This window comes from Chanodichthys erythropterus, chromosome 22 (genome assembly GCF_024489055.1).
Source record: "Chanodichthys erythropterus isolate Z2021 chromosome 22, ASM2448905v1, whole genome shotgun sequence".
Lineage (NCBI taxonomy): Eukaryota > Metazoa > Chordata > Actinopteri > Cypriniformes > Xenocyprididae > Chanodichthys > Chanodichthys erythropterus.
The window spans coordinates 16037945-16058112 of NC_090242.1; the positions used below are offsets into that span (position 1 = coordinate 16037945).

At 40.3% G+C, this 20168-nt stretch overlaps 1 protein-coding gene across 1 annotated transcript in view; it reads left to right on the forward strand.

Annotated features, from left to right (window-relative positions):
• Positions 1–20168, forward strand: part of sptan1 (spectrin alpha, non-erythrocytic 1) — a 35940-nt gene that overhangs the window by 12301 nt on the left and 3471 nt on the right. The window contains exons 7-51 of the mRNA XM_067377015.1: positions 58–202; positions 413–567; positions 680–815; positions 897–998; positions 1107–1244; positions 1382–1492; positions 1610–1687; positions 1822–1977; positions 2072–2276; positions 2435–2616; positions 3429–3672; positions 3797–3919; positions 4061–4278; positions 4532–4624; positions 4740–4874; positions 6499–6647; positions 7612–7810; positions 7905–8009; positions 9302–9334; positions 9456–9491; positions 9755–9802; positions 10459–10550; positions 10678–10822; positions 10911–11092; positions 11829–11928; positions 12070–12267; positions 12365–12511; positions 12622–12725; positions 12836–12998; positions 13242–13256; positions 15162–15293; positions 15383–15520; positions 15780–15884; positions 15977–16185; positions 16285–16405; positions 16529–16649; positions 16827–16960; positions 17106–17204; positions 17318–17477; positions 17585–17661; positions 17846–18055; positions 18146–18442; positions 18619–18731; positions 19200–19217; positions 19532–19594. Coding sequence (XP_067233116.1) covers positions 58–202; positions 413–567; positions 680–815; positions 897–998; positions 1107–1244; positions 1382–1492; positions 1610–1687; positions 1822–1977; positions 2072–2276; positions 2435–2616; positions 3429–3672; positions 3797–3919; positions 4061–4278; positions 4532–4624; positions 4740–4874; positions 6499–6647; positions 7612–7810; positions 7905–8009; positions 9302–9334; positions 9456–9491; positions 9755–9802; positions 10459–10550; positions 10678–10822; positions 10911–11092; positions 11829–11928; positions 12070–12267; positions 12365–12511; positions 12622–12725; positions 12836–12998; positions 13242–13256; positions 15162–15293; positions 15383–15520; positions 15780–15884; positions 15977–16185; positions 16285–16405; positions 16529–16649; positions 16827–16960; positions 17106–17204; positions 17318–17477; positions 17585–17661; positions 17846–18055; positions 18146–18442; positions 18619–18731; positions 19200–19217; positions 19532–19594 — 5934 coding nt within the window. The remainder of the gene's footprint in view (positions 1–57; positions 203–412; positions 568–679; positions 816–896; positions 999–1106; positions 1245–1381; positions 1493–1609; positions 1688–1821; positions 1978–2071; positions 2277–2434; positions 2617–3428; positions 3673–3796; positions 3920–4060; positions 4279–4531; positions 4625–4739; positions 4875–6498; positions 6648–7611; positions 7811–7904; positions 8010–9301; positions 9335–9455; positions 9492–9754; positions 9803–10458; positions 10551–10677; positions 10823–10910; positions 11093–11828; positions 11929–12069; positions 12268–12364; positions 12512–12621; positions 12726–12835; positions 12999–13241; positions 13257–15161; positions 15294–15382; positions 15521–15779; positions 15885–15976; positions 16186–16284; positions 16406–16528; positions 16650–16826; positions 16961–17105; positions 17205–17317; positions 17478–17584; positions 17662–17845; positions 18056–18145; positions 18443–18618; positions 18732–19199; positions 19218–19531; positions 19595–20168) is intronic.

Below are 20168 nucleotides of genomic sequence, written 5' to 3' on the forward strand. Positions count from 1 at the left end.
GTCTTTCTTTGGGCTTTCCTGATGTAATCTTTAGAAATTTTCTGTTCTGGCCTACAGGGATGTGGATGAGACAATCAGCTGGATTAAGGAGAAGGAGCAGCTGATGGCGTCTGATGATTTTGGTCGTGACCTCGCCAGCGTTCAAGCCCTGCTCCGGAAACACGAGGGGCTGGAAAGAGACTTAGCAGCCTTGGAGGATAAGGTCAGTCTCAGCATATCCACACACTTTTTTTTCCTTTTTTTTTTTTTTTTTTCCCCTTCAATTCCTTAATACAGACATGCCCAGTCACATTTATACATTTATTCTCTCATTGTTTTATGTACATTCAATGCATGTTCTGTTATACACCTATGTTTAAGCAATGTGCAATCATTCTTTGTGTATGATATAAACATGCTGTCCTGTCTTCAGGTAAACACACTCGGCGGAGAGGCAGACCGTCTGCAGCAGACACACCCCCAGAACGCCTCTCAGATCCACCTGAAAAGAGACGAACTCATTACCAACTGGGAACAAATCCGTACCCTGGCAGCTGAGCGACATGCTCGGCTCAATGACTCCTACAGGTGAGTTAAAACACACCTTTCTGCTTTTGATCGCTTAAAATTGAGATTTTAGTGTTAAGCTCTGCTTACACAGTGCTAGCTTGTGATCTTATGGTTTTTGTTTTGTTTCTAGACTGCAGCGCTTCACTGCAGATTTCCGTGATCTGACCAGCTGGGTGACAGAGATGAAGGCTCTGATCAATGCAGATGAGCTCGCCAACGATGTGGCTGGAGCTGAGGCCCTGCTCGACCGCCACCAGGAGCATAAGGTATTATCCTTTGAACATCTAAACAAGTAGAGCAACATGGGAAATTATGTTCGGATTGAATATTGGATCTTTTTAAATCAGGGCGAGATTGACGCTCATGAGGACAGTTTCAAATCTACTGATGAGGCTGGGCAAGCTCTCCTGAACACTGGGCATTATGCTTCCGAGGAAGTCAAGGAAAAGGTGTGTCTGACCTTGGTTTTTGTAAACTATTTGCGAACTCATCATTGAAGCCTTTGTAAATCTAAAGTGAGCACCTGAATGACTCCCATTTTGTGTTTGTTGGTGTAGCTGGGCATACTCTCTGAAGAAAAAGTGTCTCTTCTGGAGCTGTGGGAGCTACGCAGGCAGCAGTATGAGCAGTGCATGGACCTGCAGCTCTTCTACAGGGATACCGAGCAGGTTGACAACTGGATGAGCAAACAAGAGGTACGAATTTATGTAGAAACCATTCATCTTATATTGTGAAGATCAGACTCTCTCTCAAATGTATAACAAAAATTTGGTTTTAAAAATTTAGTTTTGCTTATAACTGAGAGCAAAGGTCTCATTCTGTCTTTCCCAAGGCTTTCCTGCTGAATGAAGATCTAGGTGACTCTCTGGACAGCGTTGAAGCTCTTCTGAAGAAACACGAAGACTTTGAGAAATCCCTCAGTGCACAGGAAGAGAAGATCACTGTAAGAAATCACACAGTCTGATGTACAAGGCCTGGTATTTAATAATAAAAATTTAAAAAATAAAAATTTATTTTACAAATCTTAGTTTTCTTTTTAATTGTGCACTGAAATATACAGGCCCTGGATGAATTTGCCACCAAACTGATCCAGAACAATCATTACGCCAAGGAGGATGTGGCCACCCGCAGAGATGCAGTAAGTGGAGATTAGCACCCTGAAACGTCCTCCATTTCACCCTCGCAAGCACTTTCCTTCTCTCAATTATTGCTGACAGAAGTGCTGATTCACAGGTAATACTATGATGTAAACACCCTTTTTTTCTACTTCAGCTGCTGAGCAGACGCAACGCTCTTCACGAGCGAGCTCAGTTCCGCCGTGCCGCCCTGGAGGACTCTTTCCATCTGCAGCAGTTCTTCCGAGACTCTGATGAGCTCAAGAGCTGGATCAATGAGAAGATGAAGACCGCCACTGATGAGGCCTACAAGGTATGTTGTCCTAGAACTACTACAAGATGTTTTACTGTATTTATTTCTTTTTCTCATCCTCTTTTTCTCCCCATCTTGGTTTCTTCTTTTTTAGGACCCATCCAACCTGCAGGGGAAGGTACAGAAGCACCAGGCCTTCGAGGCCGAGCTCTCTGCCAATCAGAGCCGCATTGATGCACTGCAGAAGTCAGGCCAGGAGCTGGTTGATAGGAAACACTATGCCTCCAGCGAGGTGTCCACCCGAATGGATGAGGTCAGCTCTCAGTGGAAGAAACTTCTAGAAGCGACTGAGCTCAAAGGTGAGAAAATGCTCAGAGTGTGAATATAGTGTGGCCAAGAATTGCTGGAAGAGACCATCTGACTGACATCTAATGCAACAACCAATGTTCATTTACTTCTGTCAGTATGTAATGAAACCCTAACTTTTTAATAATATCACATCATTTTACCACTGTAGGGATTAAGTTGCGTGAAGCAAACCAGCAGCAGCAGTTCAATCGTAATGTAGAGGACATCGAACTATGGCTGTACGAGGTGGAGGGACACCTGGCCTCAGATGACTTTGGAAAAGACCTAACCAGCGTCCAGAACCTTCAGAAGAAACATGCTCTGCTGGAGGCTGATGTGGCTGCCCACCAGGTAACAATTTCTGAACAATTTTAAAAGTAATTGATATAAGATATGAAGAGTTCAGATGCAAAAACCTCTAAATCCATCTGACATGTTTTCTTTTAAATTAGCTTTTTTTTTTTTTTTTTTTTTTTTTTTTAAACCAGGCTCCTATGTTTAGATTCAGTAATTTCACTTCACTGGCAATGAAAAGGTTATTAGTCAATTATTGAAATGCCTTATTTTCAAAAGTGTCACTATAGTCAATTCATTGGTATTTGACAAATTTGACTGTCTTTTGTCCATCTCTTTGGACAACAAGACATAGAAAAACATCTGTTTCTGTCAGTTTTACAGCAGCAAAAGGAACACTGTTGTGTTTACTTGCTACTCGCAAAATCCTGTCATTGCCACTGTAACAATGGACAAAACATGATGGACAAAACAAAAATTTGCAGCTCAGAAATTGAAAGCCGCACATTGTCATTCATCTTAAAGTCATATGAATCGATATGCATCTTCCGATTGGACTTAGAGGCTCTTGCTGACAAAGGGAAGTGACGCATAGCGGTTTCTGCCAACAAACCGGTATGTATTTCTGAATGGGATGACGCTGGGATTTAGCGGATTTGAAGCGAAAGTTTTTGATGAACTTCTACTATGTGTGGAGAGCATTCGCTCAATATCATGATCTCATTTTTGATGGAGGTGCCATTTACTGGCTTTTGCATCTGAACTCTTCATATGTAGTCTGTTTCATGTATGAATGTACACAATTGGCTTTTCTAAACATTTAAACATCCTTCATCTTAACTGACATCTTGTTTCTCTCTTCTTGACAGGACCGTATTGATGGCATTACCATCCAGGCCAGGCAGTTCCAGGAGGCTGGCCATTTTGATGCTGATAACATCCGCAAAAAACAAGAGGCTCTTGTTGCACGCTACGAGGCCCTAAAGGAGCCCATGGCAGCCCGTAAACAGAAGCTTTCAGACTCTCTGCGCCTTCAGCAACTTTTCAGGGATGTAGAAGATGAGGAGACCTGGATCCGAGAGAAGGAACCTATTGCTTCCTCCACCAACAGGGGTCAGTGTAGTTAAATTACATGAAATGAGGTCTTGGTCAAAAGAAGTTGGCATTCTACAGGCTATCTAAAATAACTATAAACTGTTGATATTCGTAAAACGATGATCTTCTTGTAACCTCTCAGGAAAAGACCTTATTGGAGTCCAGAACCTTCTGAAGAAACATCAGGCTCTGCAGGCAGAAATCTCTGGTCATGAGCCCAGAATCAAGGCTGTTACTCAGAAGGGAGAGGCCATGATTGAAGAGGGTAAGATTTAATTTAAGCATTTTCATAAGACACTGACTTTGTATTAGGCATCGTTTCAGAATTAAACACCTTTAGTCAATGTAGGAACAATAAATCAGAAGTATTTATGAAAATATAAAAGCTTTTTTCCTGCTGTTTTAGGTCACTTTGCAGCAGAGGATGTAAAAGCTAAGCTCCAAGAGCTGCACAACCGCTGGGACGGACTAAAGGGAAAAGCAACCCAGCGTAGACAGGATCTGGAGGACTCCCTTCAGGCTCAGCAGTACTTCGCTGATGCCAACGAGGCTGAGTCCTGGATGAGAGAGAAGGAGCCCATTGTAGGAAGCACTGACTATGGCAAAGACGAGGACTCTGCAGAGGTAAACAAATAGGGAATCTTTTGGGTTTAGAGGCCTCAAATTAGTTATAACCTCATATTATAGCAAAACATGCAAAGTAAGGGAAAAAAAGTAATTCAGTTACTGTTCTGATCGTTTCATATATCATCTCTCATACATAAGGTGTTTAAAGTGCTTAATTGGCAGAAATAAAATAATTGCTTTGTTGTATCTCACATTGCAGTTAATGTAAAAAAAACTGGATAGACTGAAATCTTATTGTTATCATTTACAGGCTCTTCTGAAGAAGCATGAGGCACTGATGTCTGATCTGAGTGCGTATGGCAGCAGCATCCAGTCCCTAAAAGAACAAGCTCAGGCCTGCAGAGTAAGACTACATTAAAACACTACTACATTAAGCAACAGGAAATAACATAGATAACATGTGCACCTTTGTTCATGTCAATGAAAATGTGGTCCCTTTTCATGGATTTCATCAACAGCAACAAGTGGCCCCCACTGATGATGAGACGGGTAAGGAGCTGGTTCTTGCTCTGTATGACTACCAGGAGAAGAGTCCACGTGAGGTCACCATGAAGAAGGGCGACATCCTCACTCTGCTCAACAGCACCAACAAGGTGATTTAATAGACACGCTGCATGTTACTTAGCATGCCCAGGGTTTCCGCGGGGTCTTAAAAAGTCTAAAATTCTGAACTTTAAATTTAAGGCCTTAAAAAGTCTTAAAAACGGCCAGATTTTCATCCAAGGTCTTAAATTTCATTTAGTCAGGTCTTAAATTTTTTTACCCATTTCCAGAAACGCTACCTGCTGAAAGTTATTACAAAGTAGCAAAAAAGTAGCGAGTCGTAGTTCTTTCTGGGGTATATTGGTGTTGGTATACGCGGTGATAAAACTACAAATCCCGTGATAAATGCAATACCTGCCCGCGAAATACGTCTGCGTCTCCTCAGAGTTTGTTAAAGTTCGGCTACGTGTGGAAAATGGGAAAGTGTACTTTCAACGAGACATGGCTAGATCACAGCGATTTCTGCTGTTGGTTACAAGCGGTACCCAGCTCCAGGTACGAGGCTCACTGCAAACTTTGAAGAAAAAAAAAATCAGTTAGAGAGTCTGGGTGTGAAGCGGTGTAAAGGCGCTGGAGTCACACGCCAGAGTGGAGAAACACAAGCTAGCCGCAAAATCCCTTCAGCGGACTCGGCCAATTAGCCTCACCACTGCCGTCGTCCTCCTCAATGCCTGGTCCCTCCGGTCTCCAGCGCAATATCATCACAGCTCTGTCGAACAACCTTCGGGGTACTTTTGGAGCGACTGACACATCGGAAGCCGAGGTGATTTGTATACTAACGTACACACACGGTGACTAAACAAACACCACTAATTTAATAGCAACAGTGAGATTAGCGATCTCTTTCAAGTGATGTTCCCTGATTCAGTAATCGCGAAGCCTTTCTCTTGCGGGCCCAACAAGATCGCTTATGGCGAGATTTGGATTGGGGAAGTTTATAAAGAGGGAATTGATTCGTACTCTTACCGGGCCGTATGTCGTAAAGTTCAATGAAAGCTAAAATCAGACCACCAGGACCATTGTTCTGGAACAATGGAATTGTTAAGTCGAGGTACCTGGGCTCACAGTTTATGGGACAGTGCGGGACACACACACACACATACACATACACACATACATATATCAGATAATCCATGTTAGATAGATACTCTAATTATCCCGAGGTAAGTATCTATCTATCTAAAATGGATTATCTGGTGTGAGTGTGTGTATGTGCTAAATTGGTTGTTACATGGGTTGGAGTAGCCTGTTCAATCTTTATTAAGCTATTAATATGCTGTTTTGTAATGTAAATAAATATGAGATGAAATCTATTCTATTTGAGGGCAAGTTTGTTTTAGCCTATTTTCATTTTGGGCCTAAGGTTTTGGGCATTTGGCACATTGATGTGTGTGGAAGGTTACTAATGTGATTGCTTTATCTGTAAATTAAATTAATGCTTTTTCAATGACTGAATTCATTGAAATAAAGTGATTTTTTTTCAGAATTTCTTTGATTTGAATATTTTTTGGTAATGCGTCGTGTAGGTCTTAAATTTCAATCTTTATGGTCTTAAAATGTCTTAAAAAGGTCTTAAATTTGACTTACTGAAACCTGCATAAACCCTGCATGCCTGTTTGGATCTAAATTACAGTTTGGACTCATGCAAGTGATGTATATTAATCTTATCCTCAGGACTGGTGGAAAGTGGAAGTGAATGACAGGCAGGGCTTTGTTCCTGCGGCGTACGTGAAGAAGTTGGACCCAACTCAATCTTCCTCTCGTGAGAATCTGCTAGATGAACAGGGCAGCATCGCTCTGCGACAGGAGCAGATTGAGAATCAGTAAGAGTCATTCTGCCTTCAGTTATCTTATAAAATGATTGTGGCCAGATTTCTCACTGTATGTTCAATATGCATTAGGGCTGTCAATATACACTGCCATTCAAAACATTTTCTAAAGGATCAGGTGACTGAATTTTTAGCAGCCTTTACTCCAGGAAAGGAATAAACTCACTAACCCACCTTAATCTATTGAAAGCCCTAATGTGAACATTTATTTGTAGTTATTTTTCTACCTCACATCTTACATTCCAACAAAATCATTTCCTTTTAACACAAAGCCTCTTAAGATCTTTGCAGCTTTATTCTTCCTGTATCTCAAAAAGTGCATCTGTTCAAAACTAACTCTTAATAATGTTTCTGACCCCTCATTACTCCTCTTTTTCCTTTATTTTCTTTCTTTCTTCTTAATTTGAATGCTTGCATGTGTCTGCTTGCCCTGCCCTGTGGCAGGACTGTGGTCACCAAGGAGGTGTGCAGCGTGTCTGTGCGCATGAAGCAGGTGGAGGAACTGTGAGTATGGGCCCAACCTATATCATTCCTTTGATCAAAGAAGCCTTTGATCAATCGTTGCAAAACTCTCGTCCTCATTCCTCTCATCCATTGTGGCATTTCTATCACACTTTATGTCCTCTAACATTCTATCCTTCCTATTATATCTCTTTCTAGCTAACAGATCATTCTCATTTCTCCTCAACTCCTCTATTCCATTAAGGGATAGAAGTTCACATCTCTTCTGAGGATTTTTTTTATCCTGAGCTTTCTTCATTTGTAGAATTGGTGTCTAGATTTCATTCTGCATTTTCAGTGGCTTACTATGCAGATTTCTCGTCAGTAGTTAAACCCCTGTCTGTTTCCACCTCATTTCCTCTCCTAGAGGAAATTCCTTTTCCAATCCCTGTTTTGAGGTGGGAGTTGCATTTACGGTTCTGACTTCTCTCTTTTTCCCCCTCTCCTTCTCTATCAGGTATGGTACACTGCAAGACTTGGGAGAGAAGAGGAAGGACATGCTGGAGAAGAGCTGCAAGAAGTTCATGCTTTTCCGTGAGGCGAACGAACTGCAGCAGTGGATCAATGAGAAAGAGTCAGCGCTTACTAATGAGGAGGTTGGCTCTGACCTGGAGCAAGTGGAAGTGCTGCAGAAGAAGTTTGATGACTTCCAAAAGGTATGTTTTTCCTTCACATCTGAAACATTTATCATCGGATACTAGCATTTGCTTGTACATCCTAATTCTAAACTTTTTGTTTTTTGTTTACTAGGATCTGAAAGCAAATGAGTCTCGGCTGAGGGACATAAATAAGGTAGCATCTGAGCTGGAGTCTGAAGGACTGATGGCGGAAGAGGCTCCGGTTGTGCAGGCCCAGGTGAGAAGAAAACACTTTATACACTGTGAATTTGGTTATACATACAAAAGTTTGGGATTAGTAAATTTTTTTTTTTTTTTGAAAGAAGTCTCCTATGCTCACCAAGGCTGCATTTACTTAATCAAAAATACATTAAAATTAGTATTATTGTGAAATATTGTTTTCTAGTTGTTTTCTAGTTTTAATATATTTTAAAATGTAATTTATTCCTGATTATCAAAGTTTAATTTTCAGCATCATTACTCCAGTCTTCAGTGTCACATGATCCTTCAGAAATCATTCTAATATGCTGATTTGCTGCTCTAGAATAATTTATTATTATCAGTGTTGATAACACAGCTGCTTAATATTTTTGTCAAAACCATGATGCATTTTTTTTCAGGATTCCTTGATGAATAAAGTTCAAAAGAACAGCATTTATTTGAAATCAAAATCTTTTGTAACATTATAAATGTCTTGAAAGTCAAGTTTAATCAATTTAACACATCCTTACTGAAAAAAAGTGTTAATAAAAAAATTAAAAAAACTTGCTGACCTCAAACTTTTGAATGGTAGTGTGAATCATGTTTTCTAAATGAGTCATTCCACTCATCAGTTTTGTTTACATCGAAACGTGGGAGTGTACATCCAAAGGTCGCATTAACCAAGTTTTTTTTTTTTAGATGTGACAGAAAAATATGAAGGCCGTCCGTCATTTTGACAGATTACACTGTGATCTGATATAACTGTAATTCCCACCCCTGTCCAGTTGGTGGCCAGTACGCTCCAGTGTGGCAGCAGAGCGTAGCTGCATCCACCAGAACAAAATTAAAACTGCCAGGAGAAGTTGTCTGTCCGAGGCAAAGACACAAAATCTAATGACATTTGACTCTGCATCAGTCTCATTTGAAGTGTTTGATGTACAGAAATCACCCAGTTTAAATCCATGCAGACCAGGAGGAAGGTTTGAGTTTAGGCAGATACAAAAAGTCGATTGAGTTTAGTTCAGTTTGTTTTATTCATACTTTTAATCATAATTGTAATTTATATTATTGTATTCATATTTGCCTCAAAAAAAAAAAAAGTTAAAATGACGAGTAATAATAGATTGACAGAAGTTTTTTGACCCTGTCCATCGAAATGAGGAGCAATGAGAAAGTCTAAGGCAACCACTGTATATATCATAGTAGTCTGCTTATTGGTATGCCTGAATTTATGAGCATTATAGATGTGATGATCTTACCTATTTTTTCCCCCTTTCTCCTTCCGAACCTACATTCTGTCATCCCACCATCCCTTCATCCTGCCATCAGCAACTAGAGATGCTGGGCTCAGCTCCTGGCAAGGTCATTATTATTTTATATCATTCATCTAGTCTCTACAACAGAGTGTCTGCATGAAACAAATTCAAGAATATCATGTTGTTCTTGTGGGTTGAACTGATTGTATTTATATTTTATTTCACAGGATGAAGCTGACTCTAAAAGTGCTTCTCCATGGAAGGTAATGTAACATGTTGAATTTGAAATGCTTTAGACATATCATCTAATCCTGGGTCTTTGAGATTGATGCATGTGTAGTTTTGATGCAGGGTCTTGTTTGACCTGTATGTCACTCACAGTGTTGTTTGGTGACTGTGGTTACAGAATGACAAGAACAGTCTGGTTCTTTTAATTCACATGATGATACTCTCTTGATTGGTGTGATTTTTGTCTGTTCTTTTCCTGTCTGTTTTTTGACTCTTGAAATTTTTCAACTCAATATAGTCTGTTCGCTTGGCTGTTCAAACAACGGCCAACTTTAATACTATTAAGGTAAGATCCTAGGATTCCGTTGCAATCTTTAAATCGTCCCTCAACCCATCCCACTAAATCATGCATTGTGGCCTGTGTACCTGGAGGACTAACTCATTGTGGTGGTTTTGTACTGTTACCATGGTCTCTGGTTCCCTATGTCCCATTACTGAACCATCAACTGTGCAGTTGCATCCCACCCCTCTTTTCCTTTCATGAGTCTTGTCGACCATTTGAAAAACCTCCTTTTATGTCTGGACGCCATCTGTTTTTGGTGGGGGTAAAACAGCCATTCTAGAATGCATTAACGCTCCTTTTTTCAGTTTGTGGCAGATGCATCCACCCAAGTTTCCATATTTGCTAACTGTCATCACTCATCCTATGTGCTTAAATGTTGTAGCCTTTCTCTTTGTGCCACTCATCCATACTGTTGCTTTTGCTGCTGATATGAAGAGCAAAGTATGATGCAAAGGATTTAGAAGCATTAATGTAGTGCTTTGGATATGGGATTGGCATGTTTCCAAATATACATTGCCAAAAAATGTTTGTTTCTCAACAGTCATTTTATATCATTCAAGAAGAATCTGCTGCCTGCTGCCAAGGATCACATCATTATCTTATGTTGACCAGTAAAGTGAGCTCCGATTGGCTGCTAATGGTTTTATGTTTGTGTGTAGGAGCTGAACAACCGCTGGAGGGCCCTGCAGCAGCTGGCTGAAGACAGAAGCAACATGCTGGGTAGTGCTCATGAAGTGCAGAGGTTCCACAGGTACATATATGCCAGTTATAGCAAAGATCAAAACTATCTGTCATTCATACTGTTATGTTCTTGTTATACTTGTATGATTTGAGCCACATAAAGAGCTGAGAAATTCAGCTAAGTGTGTGATTTACAGGGATGCAGATGAGACCAAGGAATGGATTGAAGAGAAGAACCAAGCCCTGAACACCGATAACTACGGCCATGACCTCGCCAGCGTGCAGGCTCTGCAGCGCAAGCATGAAGGCTTTGAGAGAGACCTGGCCGCTCTAGGAGACAAGGTAAAAATGGTCATCGGTTTAGTTTAAGTTTTCTTTGTTTATTCCTTGCCTAGAACATCGGCTAAGTATCCTCTTCTCCCTGTGGCAGGTGAACTCACTGGGTGAGACTGCTGAGCGTCTGATTCAGTCTCATCCAGAGGCTGTGGATGACATCCAGGAGAAGTGCACTGAGCTGAACACAGCCTGGAGCAGCCTGGTGGGTCGTGCTGACCAACGCAAAGAAAAACTGGGCAACTCTCATGACCTGCAGCGCTTCCTCAGTGACTTCAGGTGAGAAGGATATATAAAAAGAAACTAAAATAAGAGATGCAAAAGGAACAACTTAGAGAAACTTGGTGGCAGTTGAGTCATTTCTGACTTCTAAACAAAAATAATAATAATAATGTCTAAACACTTCTGTGTGACAAGGTGTACAGCAAACAAGCTAAAAAACCCAGAACTAAGTTTTTTATAAGCTACCAAACCTTAAAAGCCAGCCTTTAAGGAGAAAAAAGTGGATACAGGCAATAAGAAGTGAAGCATCAGCATGAAGGGGTAAATTTTGGCATCTTGACACTCAGTATGCCTCAGTATGCTTGGTGTGCTGTAAACATTTTGTCACTGTTAAGTCAAATATCCAAATCTCAGTTTTATGTATTATATTTATTGTCGCTAATTATGTTCCCCTTCAGTTGTGGTAGTTCTCAGTGTAATATAACATGTCATGCTCTCTCTCAATTGTCTTGTATCCACTTTTTTTGTCCTTAAATGCTTGTTTTTTGGGTCGACAGCTTATAAAAACTTCTGGAATTGTGGTTCTGGGTTTTTTAGCTTGTTTGCTGTACACCTTGTCACACAGCAGCTGTTTTTTTAGTTATAAGTCAGAAATGACAAGGAGGCAGCTTCACGCAATACAAAATCAGACGGTTGGATTGTTGGGCGTGGTTTTCAGATTATGACGTGTGTCACTCTGTCTCTCTAGTAATAGTAGCAAGCCTCTAAACAAATCTGCGCTTCTTTCTCACAGAGATCTCATGTCCTGGATCAATGGCATCAGAGGGCTCGTGTCCTCTGACGAGCTGGCCAAAGACGTCACTGGAGCTGAAGCCTTGTTGGAGAGACATCAGGTATTGAATGCTGCCAAAAATATCTGGGATCTGTATTTTGTCACATGATTGTTTCTTTTTTAATAATACTATTTAGTTGTTCATGGACTAAACTGGGTTTTGCAAAGGATTTTTTAAACACTCACACCTCAAATCGTGTAGGAACACCGTACTGAGATCGATGCTCGTGCAGGCACCTTCCAGGCCTTTGAGCAATTTGGACAGCAGCTTCTGGCCCGTGGCCACTACGCCAGCCCTGAGATCCAACAGAAGCTGGAGGCTCTTGACCGGGAGCGTGCCGACCTGGAGAAGGCCTGGGTTCAGCGCAGGATGATGCTGGACCAATGTCTGGAGCTGCAGGTCAGCAAGGACTCTGTTTACTTTTAACACGCAAAACTTTGACATTAGGAAATGTTACAGTCAAATAACATTATATGTTTCTTTTTGTCTTCTGCAGCTATTCAACCGTGACTGCGAGCAGGCTGAAAACTGGATGGCAGCTCGCGAGGCCTTCTTGGCCAGCGATGACAAGGGAGACTCCCTGGACAGTGTGGAGGCCCTCATCAAGAAACACGAGGACTTTGACAAGGCTATCAATGTGCAGGTCAGCAAGTGCCATTGTGATATGATGATATAGTCAATCTCAACATTATTTGATTTTGAACATGGAGTTTTAGTTTTTTGCTAATCACTTCAATTTGTCTGTCTTTGCAGGAAGAGAAGATTGCAGCACTGCAGTCTTTTGCTGACCAGCTCATTAGTGCTGACCACTACGCTAAGCCTGAAATCTTCAATCGCCGCAATGAAGTCTTGGACAGGTCAGGCTACTTAAGTTTTATACTGTGCAGACTGAGTGAATCCGTCCCATGTGAATATTTGTGATTTTCATATGATTTAATTTAAAACAGTATGTCTTTCTGACCTCCAGGTGGCGCCGCCTCAAGGCTCAGATGATTGAGAAACGCTCTAAGCTGGGTGAGTCGCAGACTCTGCAGCAGTTCAGCAGAGATGTAGATGAGATTGAAGCGTGGATCAGTGAGAAACTCCAGACCGCCACCGACGAGTCTTACAAGGATCCCACTAACATCCAGGTAACGTCACACTTCAGGCATCAGTCTCTGAACAGATCTTATCAACATTTTTGCAGACATGCTAAAGTTCTAAAGATGAATATCCCGCTTAAGTCTAACCTTGTAAATCTATTAATACCATAATAAATTAAAGTGCAAATTAAAATGTTTCTCTTGTTATCCCCACCTCAACCAACCCCAAGTGTTTTATTAAATAGGAAATTAAACTGAACCTCTGTCTGTGTTCCCATTGTCTGTTTCTAGCTGTCCAAGCTGCTGGTAAGTGCAGTAGTGTGCCAAAGCTAACTAACCCCAGTAGGGTCTCTCCACTTGTCCGTTGTCTTGTTTTGTCTGTAAATGTGTATTTGAGTTCCATATGTCTTGCTTTGTATAGCATCATAAGTTGTTTGTCATTGTTCCTTCCCGTGCCCCATCGTTGCAGCCTTTAATTTTTTTAATTGCTGGGTGTGGCCTCCATTTTCTTGTTGTGTCATTGAAGTTGGGATGTCTTGATTTAAATTTGTTCCACACAGAAAACCTGTGCATCTCACAGAGTTATGGATCTAAGAGCAAACTTTGACAAAAAGAAGTATGTCAAGAAATTTTTGGCTGTGTTTGGAATAGCATACTATTCATTATGTGATTTTAATGAAGTATATATGTATATTTTTGATATATTTTTACTAGTGGGTGCAGGACGCTATAGTTCATTTATGTAAGTGAGGATAGCAAAATAAAGTAAACTATGATATATTATACCCAAAAATTTAGAACCAAAAATTATTCAGACACTTTGACCGGACCATGTTTTGCTTAAGTGTTATCTGACATAATAAGATTATTTTTTTCTGACACAGTTTTTAACTATAGTGAATAAACTGTATTAATGAATGAAATGTTCAAGGTGTCTTAATAAGTTTTGGTTTGACAGTGTGTTTGTATAATATATATATATATATATATATATATATATATATATATATATATATATATATATATATATATATATATATATATATATATATATATATATTTTTCTTATTTTCTTATTTTAACTTATTATTTTTATTATTATTAACAAACAAACATGAAAATCAGAAAAATATATTATCAGAAAAATATATAATTTTTTTTTAAAATTCGGCTCAAATCATGCAGTCCTATTGTCACGTGACCTCATTATGTTACTTTCCAGTTATCATCCCAGAAATAATTGTTTGTTTTTTAAGTTTAAATTGTTGTAACTCTTGGTCATCCAATCAAATTGTCAAGAATAAAAATGTTAAATGTGTCGAGTTCACATTAAAAGTGTGCTCAACAGTGTGCTCAAATTGCTTAAAAAATGTACTTAATACATCTAATATGCATGCTGCAATAGTGGTATGTTATAATATGGTTTGTTGCTATTCCGAACATGGCCACAATACTGTATCAACCCAGAGAGAGAAGGCTGAAAGGTGCTTTCAAAACAATTAATTCTGCTTTGCTTTTTGTGGAATACTGTGTTAAAACAACAGAATCAGTTCCATGTGTGCTACGGCCAGAATCCATATGCAGTTGCAGTACCAGCAGCCCGGCTTCTTTTTAGTGTAAATGCTTTAGATGAGCCTTTTGGAAGTGCTTTTTTCCTTCTCTCCATCTCTCTGGGTGAAATAAAATGTGTAATGATCTTAAACAAAACACCCCAACTCCTAGGTTCTCCACAGAGTTCACTGTGTGCTGGATCGTGTCCAGTTCATTTTATTGAATGTTCCATCAGGCTTTGAATGTGTCATGTTTATAGAATGAGTTCCACGTTACGTGTTTGGTCTTTGTTTGGTGGTTTGTTAATTCACAGTCACTTCACATTCTGTGTTTTGTTTTTGTTTTGGTTTTTTGTGTAATGTACACATTTTAATTTTTATTTTGAAATATGTGCACTGTTGTGACTACAGATAAGACATCACTTTTCACAAACGGTCTAAACAAAGGCATACACATATACACACACACATATAGGTTAGCGTTGAATATGCACCGCTTTCATGGACATTGAGTTTTTACACATAGATGTTTATATATCAGTGTCCTGTACAACTACAAAAGGTAGATACAAAACCAGCTATTGCTTTTTCACACCTGCACTTTGCATGACTTCACTGTGTGGCTCAGTTTAGCTGTATTTCGCTTTCTTGCCACTTTCAGAGCAAACACCAGAAGCACCAGGCTTTTGAGGCTGAGTTACACGCTAATGCTGATCGTATCCGCGGGGTCATAGACACTGGCAATGCTCTCATCCAGAGAGGTGCCTGTGCTGGAAGTGAGGATGCTGTCAAGGTAACTTTCAGAAGCATTTCAGAAATAGGCAGCTGGTGAGTTATGGTCTGTGCTCATTTTGCTGTGGTCGCGCGCATATTTGCTCTCAGGCTCGTCTTAACGCTCTGGATGAGCAGTGGCAATTCCTCGTCAACAAATCTGCTGAGAAGAGTCAGAAACTAAAGGAGGCAAACAAGCAGCAGAACTTTAATACTGGCATCAAGGACTTTGACTTCTGGCTGTCTGAGGTATTTATATGTGATTTAATAGCTACTTGGGATAGTTCTTGGTTGGTCTTCACTTAAATCCTGACTCTTTAATATTTTAATCAAATAATAATGATAAGAATAATCAAGATAAATATTATTATTATTATTATTATTATACTATATAAATTATATTTTTATTATATTAATAATAATAATAAAGAGACCAATATTGATGTAGTTATACAATTTCTAACTAGAATAATTCCACAAATTCTGACATTTTTCCTTCGGCCCATAGGTTGAAGCTCTTCTTGCCTCTGAGGATTATGGGAAAGATCTGGCCTCAGTCAACAATCTGCTTAAGAAGCACCAGCTTTTGGAAGCTGACATCTCTGCTCATGAGGTAGCTCACCGACTGTAACTCCAGACATACTCATCAGTTTATTCTCATTTAGCACATTCTGATGGCTCGTTGTTGTCTTTGTGCTCTTATAGGATCGTCTGAAGGATCTTAATGGCCAGGCTGACAGCCTGATGGCCAGCAATGCCTTCGACACTTCCCAGGTCAAGGACAAGCGTGATGCCGTCAACGGACGCTTTGTCAAAATCAAGAGCATGGCTGCTGGCCGCCGTGCCAAGCTGAATGAGTCGCATCGTCTGCACCAGTTCTTCAGGGATCTGGACGATGAGGAATCTTGGATTAAGTATGGTTTACATCATTCTGAGTGGTCTTAAATTGATTACACACTAACCTTTTTTCTTTTAAGGCTGTATATTGGATCTAATTAATTCTCTTCCATTAGGGAAAAGAAGTTGTTGGTGAGCTCGGAGGACTACGGACGTGATTTGACAGGAGTACAGAATCTGAGGAAGAAGCACAAGAGGCTGGAAGCTGAGCTGGGAGCACACGAGCCGGCCATTCAGGTGAGGAGGCATCTGCGATTTTGTTACATATTGATCCACAGAAGTGGAAAAAGTCTTGAACGTATTAAAGGTCTAGTGAATTATAACTCTGAATGCTAACAGAGTATTTTTGTGGCCTTGCAGTCTGTGTTGGAGACTGGGAAGAAGCTTTCTGATGACAACACCATAGGACAGGAGGAGATCCAGCAGAGGCTGGCCCAGTTTGTGGAGCATTGGAAGGAACTGAAAGATCTGGCTGCTGCTCGGTGAGAACTGTATTTTGCTATTTTTTTTTTTTTTTTATAATAATAATATTACTGTTTTTACTGCATTTTCAATCAAATAAATTCAGCCTCTGTGAAATCTTGTCAACCCCCAAATGGAAATTGAATAGAAATTTGTTTGGTTTGCCTTTTTTTTTTTTTTTTTTTTTTTTTTTTTTGTGGGCAGAGGCTTGAGGAGTCGCTGGAATACCAGCAGTTTGTGGCAAATGTGGAGGAAGAGGAAGCCTGGATTAATGAGAAACTGAACCTGGTTGGAAGTGAGGATTACGGTGATACGCTGGCAGCCGTACAGGTGTGAAAAACTATAATTCACCTCATTATTCATTGGATGAACTTAATGAAAAAATAAACCACATTTAGCTGATTATAGCTGGATTTTGGACACACCATAATATTGCTGTTTTTTTTGTGTGTGTCTTAATTTGGCTCGTTTCCAGGGCTTGCTGAAGAAACATGAAGCGTTTGAAACCGATTTTACCGTGCACAGGGACCGAGTGAATGATGTGTGTTCCAATGGAGATGAACTTATCAAAAAGGTATAATTCAACTACTGTAAAGTCATCTTTGACCCTTTAATACTTAATCACAGACAGTTTCTTTGTTCATTACAGTTTCAATATCATTACATCATATTGTTGCTTTTGTGCAGGAGAACCACAATGTGGAGAACATCATGGCTAAAATGAAGGCCCTGCGTGGGAAGGTGTCAGAGCTTGAGAGAGCCGCAGCTCAGAGGAAGGCCAAGCTGGATGAGAACTCTGCCTTCCTGCAGTTCAACTGGAAGGCTGATGTGGTGGAGTCATGGATTGGTGAGTTAATGATATTTCATGCAAATGAGAAGAAACTTTAATTTAAAAGAAGGATTGCCAAGAAATAGAGTGCTATTTTCTTTTTTCACTGTCTTTGGCTTGATCAGGTGAGAAGGAAAACAGCCTGAAGACTGATGACTATGGTCGGGATCTCTCCTCAGTGCAGACTCTGCTCACCAAACAGGTGTGACATTGCATATGACATATCTACAACACATTCAAAAACCATTTTCTAGATATAGTCCTTTAAAATGTCTCAGTTGTATATTTTTTGTAGTTTCATGGCCGTTTTTAAACATTATACTTTAAGCACATCAAATCCTTTCAAGCTTTACTGCAAGATCTGACTGTCTTTCTTCTACCCATAGGAAACCTTTGATGCAGGGCTTCAGGCTTTCCAGCAAGAGGGCATCACCAACATCACAGCCCTGAAAGACCAGCTGTTGGCAGCCAAACACGTGCAGTCCAAGGCCATCGAGGCTCGTCATGCCACCCTGATGAAGCGCTGGAACCAGCTGCTGTCCAACTCAGCCGCCCGCAAGAAGAAGCTTTTGGAAGCCCAGGAGCACTTCAGAAAGGTGTGAAGAATGGAATTTTGCCTAAAGTGAGGAAATGAAATTCTGTTTTGTATGTCTTACTCATTTTCTTATGTTCGCCACTCCATCCAGGTCGAGGATCTTTTCCTCACCTTTGCCAAGAAGGCCTCAGCCTTCAACAGCTGGTTTGAGAATGCTGAGGAAGATCTGACGGACCCTGTACGGTGCAACTCTCTGGAGGAGATTAGGGCCCTGCGGGACGCCCATGACGCCTTCCGCTCCTCGCTCAGCTCCGCAGAGGCCGACTTCAGCCAGCTGGCAGAACTTGATCGCCAGATCAAGAGTTACCAAGTGGTATCCAACCCATACACATGGTTTACCATGGAGGCTCTAGAGGAGACCTGGAGGAACCTTCAGAAGATAATCAAGGTGATGATGGGATCCTGAAGTATTTAACTTGACTTGCATAGTATCTGAAACAGAAAATGTGCTTTGTAAATTGTAATGTTGGCATGCGTTTTCTGTAAAGCTGCTTTGAAATGATATGTATGGGTGAAAAGTGTTATAAAAATAAATTTGAATTGAATTGGATATATGCTTTATAGGAGCGAGAGTTGGAGCTACAGAAGGAGCAGAGGAGACAGGAAGAGAATGATAAACTCAGACAAGAGTTTGCCCAACATGCCAATGCCTTCCACCAATGGCTGCAGGAGACCAGGTACAGGGGACCAGCATGGACTACTTATTGTTGCGTTCTCTGTCATTGTAGTAAAAGAATAGTTAGCATTGTAGTTAGCTGAGGATTAAAAACACCGCTTGCAACACATTTGATTCCAATGCATGATGTCACACACATCTGTTTGAATTTAATCAAGCTTTCCTGATCTCCATGTAAATTTCTTAGACAGCCATTTTCATGAAGTCATTGCCTGCTTTGCCATGTTGTCTGTTTGGGTGAAGACTTTCACATGGTCACACAATTTAAACCCATCTGGGGTTGATATTGCTACAGCAGTGCTTTGCGCTAGTCACATGTGCTTTCATGTGAGTGTTGAGAAGTGGCGTTAATGTCACCGCTCAATGTTTTAATGTTTCTTTCTCTCCCCCTCCCTTATTTGTCTCTCTTTCCCCATTCCTTCGGCCTACTTGCTGCTACCTTGATGCTTGGAATCATTTCTCTAATCAGGACATACCTTCTGGATGGGTTAATATCACAATTTTTTTCTATTTTACTATAGTATGTTTGTGTGTGAGTGTGTATGAATTGTTTAATGGCATTTCCATATGATGTCTAGGGATAGAAACAATAAGATAGGCATTTGGGAGTTTCAGGTCAGAATAGACCAATAATTTGGTTACAACTAATACAAGGTGTCATCGAGAAGAATCGCACTTTACGTATATTTTGCATATTTTACCGTATGTTTTGACTATATATTTCCAGATGTATTCCTTTCTGTTTTTTCACACTCTTTTTCCATTCCCTCTTCATCTCCCACCTCCCCCGTCTCTGAATAGCATAGCCTATCGGAGGGTAATCCGTGTCTATCAGTATGAAGTCGATGATGATCTTTCTGGAAGGTCTTCTCCCTTTTTTCCTCCTCTGATTGGCCTCTTACCCCTCACCCCACACCTTTTTGGGTTTTCTTCTCCTCATGCACTTGAGTCTGATCCCCACTGTAAAGGCTCTGTGTGTGTGTTCAATCCCTTTTACTAACATTCACTGTGATGAGGCTTTTTTTTTTTTTTTGAGATGAACCCTTCCAGCTTCTTAATCCAGCAAGCCTGGCTACATTCAGCACCAGTGTTGAGGAGTGTGAACACTTCATCTCATTCTTTAACCTTTTTGTTTTTTCCTTGTTTCACATTTTTTTCCTTCATTTTGAGAAAAATGTTCATGCACCAGATTCAGGGTGGAAACTGCAATGTGATTTCCATGATTGGAAAATTAGACATTTTCAATATCCTGATCTGAATTGAACAGCTGTGCATTAACATTTTTGTACTCGTATATGGCTAGTCAAGTAACTTTGAATCTTTGATTTTGCACATTTTGCAAGATCTGTACTTTGAACTAAAGCTAAGCAGTGGTACAAATATAGCAGTTTCTAACCCTGTTGACAGCAGCCCTAATCAAGCATGGTCTGGATTACCA